The sequence below is a fragment of the Musa acuminata genome, chromosome BXJ1-4 (genome assembly GCF_036884655.1).
Source record: "Musa acuminata AAA Group cultivar baxijiao chromosome BXJ1-4, Cavendish_Baxijiao_AAA, whole genome shotgun sequence".
Lineage (NCBI taxonomy): Eukaryota > Viridiplantae > Streptophyta > Magnoliopsida > Zingiberales > Musaceae > Musa > Musa acuminata.
The window spans coordinates 4077115-4092952 of record NC_088330.1 but is presented as its reverse complement, the minus strand read 5'-3'; the positions used below and the strand labels follow the sequence as shown (position 1 = coordinate 4092952).

Below are 15838 nucleotides of genomic sequence, written 5' to 3'. Positions count from 1 at the left end.
CGCCTTGGTTCCAGTTCCTAGGTTTGAAAAATTAAACTCATCAGTTCTAAAATTGATGATTTAGAAACCCGAACCGATGATTTTGGTTCGAACCGTTGGTTTCATAATTTTAAATTATTTTTTTTAAAAAAATTATTTTAAATTTTTAATTAAAAATAAATAAAAAATTAGTTGTCTCTTGTTGGTTTAATTTTGATTTTTAATTTAAAAAAAATTAAAATCATCAATTTTAAAATCATACTCATCGAATTACACATTCTCATCGTAATTGTGATTGGGTACGATGATATTCTTTTTGAGTTCTCAAAATTATTTATGCTTTAAATTTAAAAAATAAATATAAAGAGTAATATATAGAAATATATAATATTTTAATTATTACAATAATATTTATACGTTGTTTTATATTTTACATAATAAAAAGGTAAATAAATTTTCAAAATTATCTGGGGTATCTCAAATTTCATTAACGACATGGGAGAGATAAAAGTAAAGATGAAAGCAAATAGCATATGGTAATGGAGGGGAAGAGACTATTATGGTAGAAGCTACAACACATGAGATCGATGATAGTGGCAAAGTAGAAAGAAGGACAAATATGGTAGAAGATAGAACACATGATAAAAATGGTGATAGAGACAAATGTGATGGAAGATAAAGTAGAACGACAAATATGGTAGAAGATAGAACACATGATAAAAATGGTGATCGAGACAAATGTGATGGAAGATAAAGTAGACAAAGAGATAAAAGAAAAAGGGTGAGGCCGGGATTGATACTGAGAATAAGGAGAGGAAGAGAGAGATCAGCGAAAAATGATTTATAGAATATGAATCAAATTGCATCTGTTCAGATTTAGTCTATTTAAAGTGAAGGTTCAATGAATCGATTAAAGAGTCCTTTTTAGGAACTTAATATATCATGGTAATTTAGACGTTAAAATTCTATAAATTGAAGTTTTTCTTTTTGGGTTCAAACGTTGATAGATAATTTTTTTCCATTGATAATCTCTTTAAAAAATAATAAAATAATATTTTTATTAGGGTGAATTCTCGAGAAAAAATAAACTTTTAACTTTATATATATTTTCCGTGCTCTCATCGTAACCTTTGTGACCGTCATCCAACTATACTCTACTATCATCGAAGCTCCCTCTTTTGTGATCACTATCTTGTGTTTTACTAATGCTTCTTATCATTGTTGTCTTGTGCTTCGTCGACGTTTCCTCGTTGAGATTATCGTCTTGAAGAGAAGAAAAATAATATTTTTATTTATTTATAAAGAAATAATTTTAAAAAATATATATTAAAACAATAAGAAAGGCTGCATTAATCTCCGTACAAAATCAGTAACCAAATTACATAATCAGCCCTCCTTAATATTTTCTTATTATTTTCTGTCTGTCTGTGTGTACAAATGCTTTCTTCTCCTGTTTGGCGAAATCCGAAAGGCAAGGAGGGAGTGGGAGAGACAGAGGAGCGATGGGGAAGGAGGAGCTGACGGATGAGCAGGTGGCGTCGATGCGGGAAGCCTTCACCCTGTTCGACACGGACGGGGACGGGCGGATCGCCGCGTCGGAGCTGGGGATCCTGATGCGCTCCCTGGGCGGTAACCCAACGCAGGCCCAACTGAAGGAGATCGCCGCCTCGGAGGGCCTCACCGCCCCTTTTGACTTCCCCCGCTTCCTCGACCTCATGCGGAAGCACCTTCGCCCGGAGCCCTTCGATCGACAGCTCCGCGACGCTTTCCGCGTCCTCGACAAGGACTCCACCGGCACCGTCGCCGTCGCCGACCTCCGCCACGTCCTCACCAGCATTGGCGAGAAGCTGGAGCCTGACGAGTTTGACGAGTGGATCCGTGAGGTAGACGTCGCCGCCGATGGCACCATCCGCTACGAGGATTTCATCCTCCGCATGGTCGCCAAGTGATCCGTCAGATCCCATCAATTTCCAGGTCGGAAACCCTACGATTCCTGGCTCAGGTATAATGGTCGATCTCGCTTGTGCCATATACTCTGTTGTTTTCACATTTTCTAAGATCTGTTCATTTAGGTTGGAATCCACTCATATATTTGCGTGTTTGTATGTGTCTCCTTGGAATTCGGTTTTCTGTTTTGAGCATGCTTACGGTTCTTATGAAACAAAAGAGAGTTTATGGTTGGATTTTTCACTTATGATCTGATTGTTTGCTTGTAATGTCTATCAATTGTGAGATCCATCTGTTTTGCCGCTTTTCTTTCCACAGCTTGTATCCTGATTTACATCGATTTTAAATGTCTTAATTGTTGCATCTTTGTTTGAGGATACGTCGCTCTAGAATGGATCGTTGTCATCTGTGTATAATTTAAATCTTTTAAAAGATGCATGTAAGGATTGAAATTTTGGATACCAGGTCTGCTGTGGTCGTTGGTCGGATTAGTATGAGCCTGATAAGAACTGGCAGAATGTACATTTTATACCATGGTATCAGATTGAGGAAGAAGAGGTGGAGAAGGAGAAGAAGAATTAGAAGAAGAGGAGGGGAGGAGGTAGTGGACAAGAAGAGAAGGAGAGGAGTACTGATTCTACTCAACCAGCCTGATGGTTCGAGGTTGGCAGGCAGCCTGATACTGGGTGATGATGGATGGCACAAGGGGAATCACACGTGATAAAGAGAGGGAGGGGATGCATTTGGTTTTGATTTGGATTACAAAAACTAAGAAAACAGAACTGGAAGGTTAAACCCTGTAGCATATGCGGATCATCTGAAATTTGGCGATCCATGTATCAGTCCATGACAGATCGATATGTATCTGTCAGTATGTACTGGTCCTCCCGATATGTATTTGGTTTTGTTAGGATTAAAAAACTTAAAAAACAGAACTGGATGGTAAACCGTGTAGCATATGCTGATCGCCTGAAGTTGGATGATCCATGTATCACTCCATGACAGATCGATATGTATCGGTCCTCCCAATTTGTAGAACCTTGGTTGTAAGTCTTTGACTCGTGCTCAGGTTTTTCTAGTGCAATAAATTATTAGTTTTGTAGATTACTCTTAACCTGGGAATCTAAAGGAAATCAGATATAAATTGTGGTGAGTAGCAACTGTTATATAAAGTAAATTGATTCCTCACTGATTGTTTTGTAGGAAAATTAAGATTATGGACAGTTAAATGGACATTTTTTTCTTAAAAAGCTTAAATTGCATTTTCCTTGAAATGAAAGTCATGTATTCAGCAAGTTTGTTCCTCTTGGTCTTCATGCATTTTAAACTAATAGGAACATCTTGTTTTTCTTGTTTGTTGTCATATAAAAAAAGATATGTTTATTTCTCGGGCATTTTAAACCCACAGGAACATTTTGTTTTTCTTGTTTGTTGTGATATAAAAAAAGATATGTTAATTTTTTCCATCGAATCAACTTGTGATTTAATTTCTTTGTTGGCAACCCTTGTTCCTAGATCTGGTTAAAAACAAAACTTAGGATAAGAAATGTTGTTTTCTTAGGAGATGAAATCGTTTTCTTATAAAATTGCTGTTGTTTTTTAGAGAATGTCACTTCTCATAAACCATAGCGGCATTTTGTCTTTCACATTGTTTTCGACTCTGGTTGGACAAGGACAAGGTTTTAATGTTCTTATCACATGTTTTGCTGAACCACTTTGATTTTTGTCGTAAACTTGAGTCCTTGAAAAATGTTTGTTATCTCTTTTATAGGAGCTTTGCTATTGTAATTTGAGTACAACGGATCAAGCATGATATGGATCCTAGCACTTGACTGTTTTATTGTTCTAATTGAGGATGCAAGAATATGATATAAGAACAACCAAAATCGGGATACATTTACAAAGATGAGTCTAAATGAAAATGTATAAAGCTACATATTTAAAGTATTATAGATTTGATGTATGTTAATTGCATTTTGATTTTTGAACTATAGTCTATATACATATTAAAAAGGAACTTTAATTATTTCTAAAACTATTCTAAATTTCTAAATATTTTTAGAATAAACTTCTTGTCTGTAATTATATACACCAAAATGCTTTTTATTTATGAAATATCTTTCTAAATTATCTTAAACTAACATTTTGTATATTTTAAGATTCTATTTAAAAGCATATTTCTTGAGCAGTTCTTTTGTGACATGGGGGATCAAAGTTCAAGTTACTATAATAATCTCTGCTTGCAAGGGTAAAGTTGTGTATATTGGTCTTTTTCAGGCCTTGCATTGATAAAAGCCTTATGCACTAAGTTATTCTCCATTTTTGTTTAAGGGGATTAGGATTTTAAGAAATTAAAATCTTATGAATCCCATAGTAAGGCTCAGGAGGGATGTGAACAAGATATAAATCCCTTGAGATCTGGATTTATAAGTGCTATACTGAAGGTATGGTCAAAAGCTTTCTTAACGAAACTTGTTGCTGCCTTGCAGCTACTCACCAATCTTTACGTCCGTCCAAGCCCTATGTTGGTCTCCCATATTGATGACCCTATATCGGCTGTAAGGGCTGGATTTAGCTTGGTTAGCTGGACCAAGGTTTGTATTGTTCTAGTCTATATGGACTGGTATCTATTGATCTGTCATAGTATTAGTATTAAAAGATGTAGCTCGATATTGGTATAGTGCTATTTACTTTTTTAAAAATTATTTTATTAAGTAATATTGGTAGTATTAGTTGGTATACTGCTTGGCATGGTTTTAATCCTTGAGCTGGACTAAGGTTGCTTATGCCCAAATAGAGCCATCATACCCTCCTATCAATATTTTTTTGTTGGAGGGATCCTCATGCTCTATATCCCCAGTTAAAATATTATTTGAATTAGGATTCCAAAAACCTTCTAATCTGCTCTTAAGTGCTAAAATCCTGATAGAAGTTGGTATAACAAATCTCCTAGTTGATCGAGTCTAGTTGGACCACCAAATCCTAAATACAAGCTGCCCTTTCAGTCTCCCTCAGATCCCAGTCCAATAATATCTTCCTGAAGTGCCTCATGTAGAGCTCTTTGCAGGGGCAAAACCGATGTCAACATCGCTGGACAAGTCAGGAGTGTGGCCAACCTGTGAGGAGCATTGTCGAGGTGTACTCAATTCCAACTTGCAATATAACACAGTAGATAATTGACTGGAGTCATCTAGAACTAACTAATTTCTGGTTGGTCTATTGGATGTAGATTCAGAGTCTTTCATCTCAACAGTGGTATCCCATGAAGACCTTTTTTCACGAATATAAGCCTACTAGTCGTGTTTCATTTACACAATACGTCACAAGCATGTATGAAAATTTCATGTTGGCCTATGTAGACCAAACCTCCACTTTTATTTGCCATTTTTGAAGTGTTTAACCTAGGTTTTTTATGTATGGAGATGTGGTCAAAAAGGCAATTGACTTTTCTGGATAGCCAATGACATCGGAGTAAATATAGTGACTTGAATATGTTCTATTGCAGTGTTCTGCAGTAATTTCTTCATTTATTTTGTGCTGAGTTCTAGAGGTGCAAATCTCATATCTTTATAAGGATTCATGCCCTTGGATTTACCTTTACGTCTCATATCTGTATACTATGTTGTTGACTAACATTTCCTGCTTTGCATCTTTTCTTGATTGGTGCAGGGTTTCTTTCCGAGCACAGAATTGTCTCAAGAACTGAGCATGAACGATGAGTTGGTATTGCTGAATGGTTTGCTATATTTTGTCGAGCACTGAATCAAACTTGGTTGTGTTATTAATGGCAGTTAAGTGAACATCTTGAGTGGCTATCCATAACTTGTGTCGCTTTGCTCACTCTTATATTATTTATAATGGTTTGAAAGTATTGATTAATATACACAAATGCATCAGTTACTCAATTTGTTGATGGCTGATATGTTTCATTAAGCAATTCTATCATTTTTGTACTCCCTGATTATTACAAACCCACATTTTTTGGACTACATTATTATTCATATAATTAGCCGAAACGTATAGATTATATGAGTGTTGATTGTGTCAAGCTGGCAGCATTTCCATGTGAGTTATTTAACTTTTATGTTACAAGTATATTAATGTATATGCATATATACGTGGCATGAAAACATTTAACTTGTTGATTTAATTATGAATAAAATGATGCCGTCACTTATTGACTCATTTTACTAACGAGTTATGCCAGTATGATACCAATGTATAATATACCAATCTATACTAACCAATTTTATTAATAATATAATTAATATATAAAAATATAATATATATTGAACGACGCTGAGGTATATGGATCGTCGATCGTATTAGGGCAGACCGATGACACAATGGGCTGGAGCTCGAGATCACAATGGCCCACAAGAAGATGGTGCAGCTTTCCGGACACTACGGTTCTCCTCGCCGCGGGCACTTCGACATGTCGCTAAGTCTCTCGCCCTCCCCGTTGCCGCTTCCTTCTCGATGTGGCGTTCCCTCCCCGTCCTACGCTGCTGCCCCTGTCTCGTCTACTCTGCCTCTTCTCTACCCAATCTTCGCCCGAACTCCCATCGCAGTTCTTTTCGCATGGCTAACCCCCACCCCGGCGATCCCTCCTCTTCCAAACCCTTCTCAACCGCTGCTTCTTTCTCCTCTCCCTCGAGAACAAGGTAGCCGCCTCTTCACATCGCATCTATCCCCCGGGCAAAACCTTGGAAGTGGTCTTAATTTGGCTTCTTGTTTGGTTGATGGCAGTGGGAGAGGGAGCGGAAGAGGCTCCGGCGGAAGGGGAAGAGGAGCTGATGGTGCCAGTGATCGGATCGATGCTCTCGGCCGTCTCCTGTAATATTCTCTTTGTCCTGCTTTATTATTAGTTTATCGGATTGAAGTTTGGAGAAGGAAATTTTGAATGACAATCTTATTGAAGGGACTTATCTGATCCAGTAATTCCTTTCCCAAAAAACGTGTAATTCTAAGAGCAATCTCTGGTTTGTTTTGAGATGGAATTGGGATGGAAAATGTTCATGCCTGCCTACAAAAGTTACTGTTGGTCTATGCATATGGTGATCAAGGGATGATGTTAGATGATGTTTTTTTGCTATTTGGTTAGTGTTTCAAGCTTCTTTAAATAAAGGGAAGTCACAATCTAGATTTAGACACAAGGGATATCCTACTTTTGTCCCCAACTGTAATTTCCTAAATGATCTCTCGAATACTTTGTACTTTCTGCAAGTTAATCTTTGATCTTATTATGGTTGATCTGATTTTATCAAATTGGGCAAACATGAAAACTGTCAACTGTAACCTGATTTCACTCAACAATTTCAGGACACGTATTTTGCGCCATATGGCTTCTGAGCTTAATTTAAATATACGAAATGATGGGTATGTTCGAGTTCGTGACTTATTAAAGTTGAATATGACAACTTTTGCAAAAGTTCCATTGAGGTCACATTCAGTTGAAGACATTAGGGAGGTGAGTTCTAATAGTGCCTTCTTCCTGATAGTCATTTTAGTCATTGTTACATATGTATTCCTAAAAGATGTATTTGTTTCATAACGGAGGTGAGTTCTGTGGTGCTTTCTTCCTGATATTCATTTTATTCCTTGTTGCTTATATATTGCTCAAAGCTGAACTTATGTCATAGCCGAGGTGAATTCTGTAGTTCCTTCTTCCTGATAATAATTTCTGTCCTTGTTGTACATATATCGCACTGCTTATGTCGTAGTGGAGGTGATTTCCGTAGTGCCTTCTTCCTGATAATCATTTTGGTCCTTGTTACTTATATATGCTCAAGAACTATCTCATAGCTGAATTTTGCATTTTTTAGATCTTGGTATACTTGTGCAAAATCTCTGTGGTCCACATGGATCTTTAGGTTTCAGTTAGTGACGGTAAATGTCTTATATAAAGTTCAGATCTTGTACCTTAATAGCATTAACTTAATTCCTGTGGTTGCATGCCTCATGAATATGTATGTATGCTTATCATGCTTAAATACAATGGTTTCCCCAATGTATATATTTATCTGCTTTATATTTTCTAAAAGTGAGCCAGCATTGGCTGCATATATTAATCTCCAAGGTACTTCTGATTTCATGGCTAGTTCTTTTTTTTGTCTGAAATCCTGAATAAAAGAAAAAACATTTTGAGATATTACATAATTCTTGTGAAACAAATTAATCATTTTCCTTATTAATTGTAGAAAACACATTTTGCCTTATATTTTCTAAACAAGCCCTTCCCATCATCATTATAAGGTGCAAGGATATGATGATGACAAATTAGGCAGTAGAGTGCTTGCCATTGAGCCAAAGTGAATTATCAGGAAGAAAATTTTCTTTATTTGTTGGAATAAAAGTTAATGAGTCAAATAAAGCACAATATAGGTGTATAGCAAGTTCATTCTATCATAAGCTTCACAGGTCTTTGTCCTCGGAATTCTCCATGTCTGTAACTTCAAAGTTATTGAACTGCCATAGATTTTGATCATTGAAAATAGATCCAGCAAAAGAAGAATTTAGGTCAATTTAATACAGAAATATTGGTGCTTAGGCAAAGAAAAAATGAGAGAATGATAGGCAGAAAGTAAGGAGAAATATAGAGAAGGGTAATTTGTCCAGCAACCCAAAAGAGAAAATGGTGTTTTGATTATTTATTTATTTTGATGCCCAGAGCTGACAAATGTCAATGTCAAACACTATTTCTTGAATAAACCAGTTTTCCAAGTCCTATTGTCATTGAAAATTAAAAAAAGAAACAAAATACCAACCAATATTAGTTCTTAAATGGTTCCACCCCAGCCATAACCTCATAGAGTTCCAGTTTGGTCAAAATTTTACTAATCTTGGAGCAATTTGAATGAAAAGGCCACTTTATTTGATGGTGATATTCTAGTATTTTTGGGCTATACTCTTCGCCATGCTTTCAATTATGTGCTCAACTTTAATTTTGTGAGGCCTTTCTTCAATCTTATCTGTTCATTCCTAATAAATGTCATATTTGTCTCATTCACTAACAGGCAGTTAAGAGGGATAATAAACAACGCTTTAGTCTATTGGAGGAAGATGGGGAGCTCTTAATTCGTGCAAACCAAGGGCATACCATAGTGGTGATTTGCATTCTACTCCAGCATTCTCTTCCATTTAATACATATCTTATTAAACTGCAGTTTCCTTGATGTTTATAAACTATGATAGAAAGTTAGCATCATCAGCTTGGAACATCTAGTGTTTTCTTTTAATTACTTTTTCATTGTATTATTGATTGTTGAGAGGAATGATGTGGAAAGTCTTCTTGTATGTGTGTCTGTCTTCTTCTAGTAAGAACTTAAACATTTGTATAATGGAAGGAATGTGAAGCTAGAATGAAGAGAAATAATAATCCAGACAGAAAACAATAGAAAAGCGTGAATTTCATCTTAAATAATAGATTCCCTTTTTGGTTACTTAAATTGAAAACTTATTAAACAATTGATTCCCTTTGCAGTTACTTTGTATACATTGAAAACTTACCAGTGTTGTATAAAAATTTAAATTGACATAGGATTTGAATCTTGTGAGCAAAGAATTGTTTTCCTGTTTCGAGCCCTTGATAGCTAAATTGCAAAGGAGTAACCTCAATGTATGCTGAGGCTCGCCCTCTAGGACACCCGAAAAAGGGATGGTTCGCGCCCTGATTCATCCTCACACAGTCACACTGGTACATACCAACCAGTACGTGCATATCCAGGCAAAATTAGGAATCTTGATTCGAACATACCGACATGTACGTAAATGGTTATATCTACATGATACATGATTGTCACTCGAGCTAAGATTCAGATGATGCCCATCTTGGTATGTAAGGTTCAAATTATGTCACCAAGATTTTTGATGAAGAGATATTCCAGCTAAACATTTTATTTAATGTCATGGTGCCACTGCTTTTCTGTTATTGCATCTTGAATTAAGTATTCAACTAGCTCTACTACTTGATTATCTTATGTATCTAGTTAATATTATGGTGCCATTGCTGTTATTTACCTCTACTAGCGTTTCAACTATTATTTACAAAAAGACAATGTAGAACTTAACGTAAGGCTAATTTTGCTTATTTATTTATTATAAATGGTATCGTTTGGTGCTATTCGCTAAATTACATACTTAGGATTCTTGTTCTTTATGCAAATTAGTTATCTTCTTTATTCCTTTTCAGACCATCAACTCAGAGAGTCTATTAAAACCAATACTGTCAGCTGATGAAGTTCCAGGTGAGGATGAGATAAACAATGGCTCAATTAGTTTCTATTTTTGTGGATCTTAAAATTTCGAAATTAGGATCTAATTAATTTACTTTGCAGTTTGTGTTCATGGAACTTATAGGAGAGACCTGGAATCAATTTTGCAATCTGGGCTTAAGCGAATGACAAGGTTACATGTACACTTCTCAAGTGGTTTGCCCACAGATGGAGAAGTTATTAGTGGTATGTTCACATATCAAACCTTTTCATTGCTTGATCTACACTGTCTATGGTAATTTCCTTTTTTTTCTATATAAATATGTTTGGCAGAGTTTAAAGTCTCATCTGATACTGATTTGGACACTTTGTTAGACCAACATAGTACTAGTATACCAGGCAGTGTACTAACCATTGCTCGGTATCACTGAAAAAATAAGAAGAAAATGTTATTAGTCAGTAGCAAACCATGATCCGGTAATGGAGCCCCTCAGTGTGCTTTGGGTGATGATTCTGGTGGAAACTTTGTTGGTTCCAACTGATAGATCACCGAGAAAAATACTTTCTCAGTAATTGACCATATTACACATGAATATAAATTCAGGCTATATGGAATATGCAGTGAATTTATATGAAATCTACGTCTTTATTGAAGTCAGTGCTCCTCTTTACTACATCAATTAATAGGGATTTGTTTCTTTCTGTGTTAAAGTTTTTAGTTAGGTTAATTATGTGGTATCACCACTCTCAAGCTTGATCTTTTGTGTGTTGAATATAACAATCCTTCTAGTGGATATCCTGAGCAAATATACAATAACTGATGCCCACCGAGATTAATTGCATTTCTACCACATAGACTACTTTTGGAAGCTTTTTTAGATATTCAAAAAGAGATCCCATCAAGTCAGACCTTTTATACTCTTTTTTTCGTCAAATGATCTCCATCTGCTCATAGTGTTTTCTATGAACTTTTTGCCTAAGGTATGAGGCGAGATGTTAATCTCCTAATTTATTTGGACCTTGAAAAGGCACTACAAGGTATGATATTATTCTGTTTGTAACATATTGTGTTTGACCAAAAAAAAATCAGTTTTTTGATATCATCAATTATAATCTTTAATATATGACCGATTCACAGAAGGAATGAAGCTCTTCATATCTGATAACAAAGTGATCTTAACTGAAGGCTTCGATGGTGTTGTGCCAGTCAGATACTTCAAAAAAATCGAAACCTGGCCAGGTAGAGAAATAATTCCTTTCCAAATTTAGCTTTTTGGGGTAGTTTGGCAAATTACCAAATTTCATCCATTATTTCTTCTAGTTTGACACTGCAATTCTCACGTTTGTGCAAACATTTTAAAGCACCTCATGTCGCATATAACAGTTGAACAAAATTGGCTATCTACATACGTTTTACTAAATTATTCTGTTTCTGCTGTGTTTGTCTATTAAACAATTGGAGATGCTACATATAAGAGTTGAAATCTTTTTCCAAATGGAATTACCATAATATTTTATTTTACTTATTCTCACTGGTATTGCATGCAGTACTTATGCTATATTACCTATGAATAATTACACCGTCTCATGCATATGCCTCGACTATTACAAGTTAAAGAGTGGGATGGTATGACTCAAATGATACACTATACTTGCAACAGGTGTAACCAATATTTATTGGGTGATTTTTTTTGAAAAAAAGTCTTTCTTTTTGGGCTTCTTTCAGGAAGTATAATTCCCTACTGTTCTCTTTTTCTTTTGCCTTAATACTTGGAATACCCTCAGTTACCTATATATATATATATATATATATATATATATATATATATATATATATATATATATATATATATATATATATATATATATATATATATATATATATATATATATATATATATTTCATTTTATTTCTTTTTCTATGGAATGCAATACAAATTATAGTGTTATAGTGTTTTTGTATTGCACTATAATGTTTTCCTGATATTGTTGAAAACATTGTAGCGTAAAGTAAAAACATTATGTTTAGTGTTTTTACAAGATTCAATATTGTTTCAGTATTGTTGTACTGCATTATAGCTGTTTTGGGTATTGTAAGTGTAAAACTATTATAACTGGATTAGTTTCTCCTATGGGTTTATCCATAGGAAAAGAGATACTTGACTTACTCTAGTCATGGGTGTTAGGTATTACGGAAAAAAAAAAGAGATGATGCAGGAAAATCTGAAAATGGAGATATTCTCCGGAAAAAATAAAAGAAGAATTTGTCTGAAAACTCGTCCTATTTATTTGATTGTACTGGTCCAAAATATAATTTTTTTTAGCTAAATGAAGCCTTTTCACTAATAAATCCCCAAAACCATGAAATGAATCCTCATCCGATGTCCACGAGGCTGGCTTGCCTACCGTGGTAAAATCTAGCAACATAACCTTCCTTGAACCATACGCAAGCATCTCTTCAACCAAAGTCCCTCCCCCTCCTATCCAAAAAGAAAAAGAAAAGGCTACCTCTCTGATGCTTTCCCTTCTCTTCTCTTGCAGCATCTATCTAATTTTGTATCAAAAACTGCCGTCTCTCGATACCCGTGAAAGGTGCAGAAAACCGCTGAAGGTGAGACTGGAAAGAAGATACTTTTCCCCTTCGTTACAGCTTGTACATGGGCCACCTGCGAGACAAAGGAGACTAAGGTTTCCTTTATACCTACATGCCCTTTGAATACAAAAATTAGGCCGAAGAAAGCACATGCAAAACCTCTACAATTGTGCCACATGACCACACTTAGTTTCCGTTGTGACCGTCCAACACTCACTTTGCTTGCTGTTCGGCGTTCCAACGGCCACGATGTACCCGTAACAGACTGTGCCGTGATGGTCTTCGAATCCTACTGCTACGCGTGGAGACGAACAGATTCGCAACCGTAGGGAAAGCTGCGGAGTTAAAGCAACTCTCTCGGTCGTTTCTCCCGCCCGAGAGAGAGCTCATTGCGTTCCGCTTTCTTCTCCGTGATATGAGGCCGCCGCGATCGTCTCACGCCGTCTGATCTCACTGCTTCCCCTCGTGATCCAGTGGTAATGGCGGTCCTCTCCCTGCTGCTTCTCCTCCTCGTCCTGGTGCCGATCTTTACATTCTCCTCGGCAGCGCATTCGAACGCCTCCGCGTCGCCGCCGTCGTCAATCGGCGTGAATTACGGCCAGGTCGCCGATAACCTCCCGTCGCCGCCGGATGTCATCCTCCTCCTCCTATCCTTGGGAGCCGCCCGCGTCAAGCTTTACGACGCCGACCCCGCCGTCCTCCGCGCCTTCGCCGGCACCGGCGTGGAGATCATCATCGGCCTTCCCGACCGGTGCGTACCGCGCCTCATCGCCCCCTCCGCCGCCCTCGCTTGGGTGAAAACCAACCTCCAGCCCTACCTGCCCGCCACCAGGATCGCCGCCGTCACCGTCGGCAACGAGGTGCTCTCCGGCAACGACTCTGTCCTGATCCGATCCCTTCTCCCGGCAATGCAGTCCCTCCACTCCGCCCTCGTCGCCCTCGGCCTGGACCACCAGGTGACCGTCACCACCGCCCACTCCCTCGCCGTCCTCGCGGTCTCCTACCCACCCTCCGCCTCCGCGTTCCGACGCGAGCTTCTCCCGTACGTGGCCCCGCTGCTGGCCTTCCTCGCCAAGACCGGCTCGCCCTTCCTGATCAACGCCTACCCCTACTTCGCCTACAAGGCGGACCCGAAGCGGGTCGACCTCGACTACGCGCTCTTCGAGCCCAACGCCGGGGTGGTGGACCCCGGCTCCGGGCTTCGGTACAGTAACATGCTCCACGCGCAGGTGGACGCGGTACGGGCGGCGATAGCGGCGGCGGGGGGAGGGAAGGCGGTGGAAGTGGTGGTCTCGGAGACTGGCTGGCCGTCGGCGGGAGACGACGACGAGGCCGGGGCAACGGCGGAGAATGCGAGGCGGTACAACGGGAACCTCATGCGGATGGTGGCGGCTAGGAAGGGGACGCCGTCGTCGCCCGGTGCACCTCTCCAGGTCTACGTCTTCGCGCTCTTCAACGAGAACCTCAAGCCCGGGCCGTCGTCCGAGCGGCACTACGGTCTCTTCAAGCCCGACGGCACGCCCGCCTACGATTTCCTGGCGGCGAACTCATCTGCCACCGTCTCCTCCTCCTCCGGTGGCAACACGGCGGAGTCGCCGTCGCCTGCGACTGACACGTCCTCCACCGGTTACTACACCATCTCATCCGCAACGGTACAAACCAATTTTTTTTTTATGAGGAAAAATAATTCATAATTCCTGGAAATTGTTTGTATAATTGGTTAGTATAATTTGATTTCAGGGGATGAAGCCGTTACTTTGGCATGCGACGGTGGTGGTGAACGTGGTGATGGTTGCGGCTACATTTCAATATTATGGAGTTTTAGGATATTTAGATTGATTCTTAGTAGAATTAAGATTGATTTAGAAAAAGAAATATGATAGGAATATTTTTTTGGCCTTCGATGTTGGATGAATTTTGTACATGTAAGAGAATTGCGGGAGCGACGTGCAGATTAAAGGCAAAAGAAGGAAGAAGAAAGAAGCTTTGGAAGCTCGTCGGATTCCACATGTACTAAATGCGTTGCCGATTTGCTTTTGTTTGATCTGAATTTTGACTGAACGGTTCAGATGGAATTGAATTTTGACTGAAATGTTTAGAAAGGAAAGGAGGTTGATGTGTTCTCTCTCCGCAATCTTATGATTTAGAATAGACACTTTCATTTAGTTTCGGGTTTTATATGCTTGTTGGGATGGACGGTTAGATGGAAAGTATGGCACATGAATCCAAATGGTTTCGGGTTTCATATGCTTTTTTTTATTGTTTTATGCTTTGTTAACATTGATTATTGATTCAGATATTATATTATAAAATACTTAAATGCTGATGCTTCCTTATTAGAATTTTAGCATTTATAATTTATTAATATAATTTAAAAAAATTTAAAGAACCATATGATATACTTTAAAATCACAAGATTATCGATATGATTTGATGAGAAATCGACATAATTTATATCTTTTATAAATATGATTTTATTTATTTATTTTTTAAAGTTATTTAATATTTATTTCTATTATTATATTTCTGGACCGACAATTTTTGTAAGATTATATAGATTCATTTATTTATATATAAATTTTAAAATAAAAATTATAAAAACATTAGAAAAATAAATTTATCAGATATAAATAATTTAATGAAATTTTAAAATATAATTTTACTAAACAATATCTATATCAATGTACATTTTAAATATTTTTTATCTATTATTTATCAAATACTCATAACATTTTATTATTATATTTTCACTTAAATTTGTTTTCTAGACGTACGTGTTAAAAATATAAATATATTTTCAAATGCACCGGGTGAGATTTGAAGATCCCGCCAGCTGTTCATCCCATTTAAATCTCATGTGGAGCGGTCTAACGATCACAAGCGGTTGGCCCGGTCTGCGAAAAGGTAGGCACGACTCGTGTGATGGTGCCCATTGGATCCCAACTTCTTGTCCAAATCACTTTCGAAATTGCACGACCAGGGATTAAACGTGCGGCTTATTGCTCAGTCGGCATCACGCTGATTGACGTGTAACTACCAGCTCGACTCACCGGTGGGACCGACGTGACAACTGGTTTCCGTTTCCCACGAGGGTACGCGGCAGGTA

The 15838-nt window shown here is 37.8% G+C and overlaps 3 protein-coding genes across 5 annotated transcripts; all 3 read left to right on the top strand.

Annotated features, from left to right (window-relative positions):
- Positions 1-1415: 1415 nt before the first annotated feature.
- On the top strand, positions 1416-5831 carry LOC135642402 (probable calcium-binding protein CML7). Its single transcript, XM_065158535.1, has 2 exons — positions 1416-1981; positions 5596-5831. Exon 1 carries the CDS (start codon positions 1482-1484, stop codon positions 1926-1928), a length of 447 nt encoding a protein of 148 aa, XP_065014607.1. The 5' UTR covers positions 1416-1481; the 3' UTR covers positions 1929-1981; positions 5596-5831.
- Positions 5832-6250: 419 nt separating this feature from the next.
- Positions 6251-12836, top strand: LOC135642387 (uncharacterized). Of its 3 annotated transcripts, none has more exons than XM_065158525.1 (9): positions 6251-6590; positions 6676-6762; positions 7249-7396; positions 8943-9032; positions 10118-10172; positions 10263-10385; positions 11121-11177; positions 11278-11379; positions 12681-12836. In XM_065158525.1, exons 1-9 carry the CDS (start codon positions 6265-6267, stop codon positions 12689-12691), a joined length of 999 nt encoding a protein of 332 aa, XP_065014597.1. In that variant the 5' UTR covers positions 6251-6264; the 3' UTR covers positions 12692-12836. The 3 variants fall into 3 exon arrangements, with proteins under 3 accessions (XP_065014597.1, XP_065014586.1, XP_065014592.1); XM_065158514.1 differs by lacking the exon at positions 12681-12836 and adding an exon at positions 11801-11899; XM_065158520.1 differs by lacking the exon at positions 12681-12836 and having other exon boundaries at positions 11278-11560.
- A 375-nt stretch (positions 12837-13211) lies between these two features.
- On the top strand, positions 13212-14857 carry LOC135642379 (glucan endo-1,3-beta-glucosidase 11-like). The gene is made up of 2 exons (XM_065158503.1): positions 13212-14384; positions 14473-14857. The coding sequence occupies exons 1-2, from the start codon at positions 13212-13214 to the stop codon at positions 14569-14571; spliced, it is 1272 nt and encodes a 423-aa protein (XP_065014575.1). The 3' UTR covers positions 14572-14857.
- Positions 14858-15838: the final 981 nt, after the last annotated feature.

Bases quoted from the DNA above. Each gene is read 5' to 3' on its own strand.
- LOC135642387 (XM_065158514.1), top strand. From the start codon at position 6,265: ATGACACAATGGGCTGGAGCTCGAGATCACAATGGCCCACAAGAAGAT. The intron at 7,397-8,942 runs GTGAGTTCTAAT...ATTCACTAACAG, and splicing joins CAGTTGAAGACATTAGGGAG to GCAGTTAAGAGGGATAATAA. The intron at 10,386-11,120 runs GTATGTTCACAT...TTTTTGCCTAAG, and splicing joins AGATGGAGAAGTTATTAGTG to GTATGAGGCGAGATGTTAAT.
- LOC135642379 (XM_065158503.1), top strand. From the start codon at position 13,212: ATGGCGGTCCTCTCCCTGCTGCTTCTCCTCCTCGTCCTGGTGCCGATC. The intron at 14,385-14,472 runs GTACAAACCAAT...ATTTGATTTCAG, and splicing joins ACACCATCTCATCCGCAACG to GGGATGAAGCCGTTACTTTG.
- LOC135642402 (XM_065158535.1), top strand. From the start codon at position 1,482: ATGGGGAAGGAGGAGCTGACGGATGAGCAGGTGGCGTCGATGCGGGAA.